Source organism: Perkinsus marinus (genome assembly GCF_000006405.1).
Source record: "Perkinsus marinus ATCC 50983 genomic scaffold scf_1104296956076, whole genome shotgun sequence".
In the NCBI taxonomy this organism is placed as follows: Eukaryota; Perkinsozoa; order Perkinsida; family Perkinsidae; genus Perkinsus; species Perkinsus marinus.
The window spans coordinates 1-3,396 of NW_003207576.1; the positions used below are offsets into that span (position 1 = coordinate 1).

The 3,396-nt window shown below is 48.8% G+C and overlaps 1 protein-coding gene across 1 annotated transcript; it reads left to right on the forward strand.

Moving 5' to 3' along the window:
- Nucleotides 1-1,570: 1,570 nt before the first annotated feature.
- Nucleotides 1,571-2,800, forward strand: Pmar_PMAR015900 (thiolproteinase SmTP1, putative; the record flags this gene model as incomplete). The annotated part of the gene is made up of 8 exons (XM_002775269.1): nt 1,571-1,653; nt 1,714-1,808; nt 1,851-1,976; nt 2,025-2,153; nt 2,235-2,334; nt 2,381-2,471; nt 2,501-2,714; nt 2,766-2,800. Coding segments are annotated over 8 exons (873 nt in total), but the record flags the coding sequence as incomplete, so codon positions are not given.
- Between the last annotated feature and the right edge of the window lie 596 nt (nt 2,801-3,396).

The window sequence follows — 3,396 nt, forward strand, 5'->3', positions numbered from 1 at the left end:
CCCTCACTAAGGTACCCTTCGGGGGATAGATCCGTGATTCGCGGACCGCGAACATTCATCATTGGAAAACTTTCTTCCACGTGCTAGCTAACGAGTTTCTCTAGAGAGGTTTAAATAGTGTATCTGATGGGGCATACCGTATGTGAATTGATCACTACTGAGCAACTGAAATTCCCCGACTGAGGCCGATTCTCTCATTTTTCTGGCAGCAGGTCTACTTGGTTTGATGGCTCGGCAGCGAGAGGTGATTCAAGTGTATGGGGGCGTCAATCCTTCGGACGGAGTTTGGGTGCCGGTTATCCCAGAAGGTCGTAGCAATGAGTTCTGGTCCAGACCAACTGCGAAGTATCCTGGGATATACGGACGTAGGTTGTCTCCTGTTTTCACGAGCTAGCCTCGCACTAAGCTCCTCGGTCGGCGAAGGGTCAGATCGTGCGCTTCGCCTGGTTTCCTCGGTTAGCGAAGACGTGCAGATTCTGGTTGGACAAGTGCGACCGGTGCATGGATACTAAGGCTACGGCAGTTACCGTGCCATCCATCGAGGACCAGAAGGCCGGGGGTTGGGCTCACATACTGGACAGCGAGGATGGCCGACGATCTTCCCGGTATATCTGAATGCCGAAGGTACTACTCTCATGGCGAAGGCACCGCCTCAAGGTGCCACTGCCTTTCTGAGATCATTTTCTAAGATGATGGTTTCGTTAAAGCTTACACCTGCAGGGTTAAAGGCTCGAAGGACAGCCACGACGCCCTCGTGAACCGCGGTTACTTGAATGAGTTACGTTGTCGCCGACTGGGGGGAGACACTGTCGCGTATGGAGGTACCTCTACGACGATCTAGGCATCCGTCCCCAACGGTGATCGTGTCTGTTGGTGATAGTGTCTATCTTGACTCGTTTATTTTCATATGATTGGTCAGTCCGTGTTGTTGAGTGCCTAAGTTGACCCTCAACTAAAACTTATCCAAGGGGCAGAAAAACCTTTGTATATGCGTGCAATGTGTAAAGGCATACGTAATGGCTTAATGGCACAAATAACTTCAAGGATAACAAGTGCGAGGATAATCATTCTCAGTCACTTGAACCAAATAGTTGAGTGTGCTAAGGTCACAATGGTGAACACAGAGTGACTCAGCTAAAGAGACATAATGCTCAACTACTGCCTGATCACAGCATATGACAGTGCACGATTTGTGGCAGGTTCACGCTGCACTGTGCGGCCCGCACAGGGTTGTGCGGAGTCCTGTTCATTCGTAGCTTTTTACGTGAGGTACGTGAGTTGGTCGATGCTGGAAAAGCAGAAGACTCCGGAATGAAGAGGACTTCTGAGGATCCTTCCTTTCGGTAGCATTCTGATATGTTTGAACTTTGATAACGACTTGTTAACATATTCTGATGGCTAACTCATCATCTAGCGCCCATGCCAGTATTAGGTTGTTCACCAGTGATGGTGATTGGCCAGTGGTTCACCTGTATCTCCTAGTCTGAGGCTGACAGTCTTTCAATCTCCTGCTTCCAATCAGCACCTCGCTATCATGTGGCTCACCGCTGGGACTCTTCACCTCATCGTTATGGCTCAGACTATCGCCAGAGGATCGGGTCGAGAATATCAACTAGAGAATATCGACCAGGCCTTCCAAAACTTCATGAGAGAGTGAGATGATCCATTCCCTTCAGCCTCCAGCTCTTCCATCGCCTATCGCAATTTTTAAAGATACAATAAGAAGTATGAGACGGATGAGCAGTACCAGGTTGCAAAGGCTGCTTTTGCAGAAAGCATGAGAGAGATAGAGGAATTGAGAGCAAATGGTTGGCGGCGGAAGCTCATGTCCTCTCATGTTTATTATTCAGGCGATATAACTCATGAGGTCGGCCTCAATGAATATGCCGATGTACCATCCGGAGTATTCGATAAAGCGTTCCAGTGCGCTACAGATCCGCAATTTAAAGAAAACCTGCGCTCAGTCACTGCGACTTGTACTATCACCTTGCTCTTGCTCCACTGAAGCAGGAAGATTCCTTCAGACCCACAAGACGAGATAGCAGCTCCTCCCCCGTCGGTTGACTGGGAAGCCGCTGGTGCTTTGGCTCCAGTCAGGGATCAATCGACTCGGCTGAACAAATGTGGCTCTTTTTATGCCATCGGCGCTACAGGTAAGCCTCCGATGGCTTTCCATACTAATTTAGGGGGGACGTTGGTGTCGATCATCATCACAACCGTTGGTGTCTCTTCAGTTGTTTTGGAGAGCCGTTTTAAGATACAGACCGGCATTGCTCAAGTGGTTCCGTTCTCAGTTCAACAAATAGTTGATTGTAGTAGAGCCTACAAAAATGAGTGAGACAACATTCAGTTATTCGCCTGAACCTGATTCTACCTTCAGAGGTTGCGATGGAGGTACCGCCAAGTGGTCATATCTGTACGCGAAGGATAGTGGTATAGTGCGAGCCAGGAGCTACCCTTATAAGGCTAAGGTTGGCGCGTGTAAGAATTCCGTCACTAGGGATCCAAACCTGAAGTGTCTCAAGCTGAGTACCCCTCAACAACGCGACTCAGTGCTGGTTGTTTTTATCAGTATGGTGATATCGATAAAATCGTTTACGTACCGCCGGCCAACGAGGCTCTCATGATGCAAGCTGTAGCTACCGGGCCAGTGGCGGTTAATCTGTATGCTTCCGCCCCGCCATTCAAACATTACAAAGGCGGGATTATCACAGGTGAAATCAGTCTCACCTAGGAGCGAAACATGTCTCCGTTCAATTTTGTAGCCAAGACCTGCGGAGTGTCTACCCAGGTCCATACGGTAACTATCGTTGGTTACAACACTTCATCGGATGGAATTCGGTGAGATCAAAGTGTCAAAGTAGCACCCGGTGTTCATTCGCCTACATGCTAGGTATTGAAAAATTCTCAACTCCTGGGGGAAGTCTTGGGGAATGAAAGGCTTCGCTTACATCGAACGAACTGGCAACGAGCCCGGTAAGTTTCAGTGAAAACTGCGGCGCCGTCGTGTCCACTTCTGTTTCTGATCGGAGCAGCCTGCTAGGAGCAGTCACTGCTCCTACCATCGTGACTATGTGCAGTTCATCTGTAGTTACTAGATGATCTATAGGTCCATGTAATATCCTCTCCCGCTCCGAAGTTTACCCCACCTTCCACTCTATGATCAAGAGCTCTCCCTGCGCTGGAAGTCGTTGAAGGTGCTTCACGTGGGACAAGTCGGGCCGAGATTTTTTCGCGCTTGATGCGACGCGCCATTGGGCTATTCTATGATGCTGATACCCGTTCATCATCATGCTGTTACATGTGTTACAAATACTTGTATGAGTTATCATGATAACTTATCATGGAGCCAATCCATACAATCGAGGATTGTGTTCGTTTGAGACATTGTCAGTC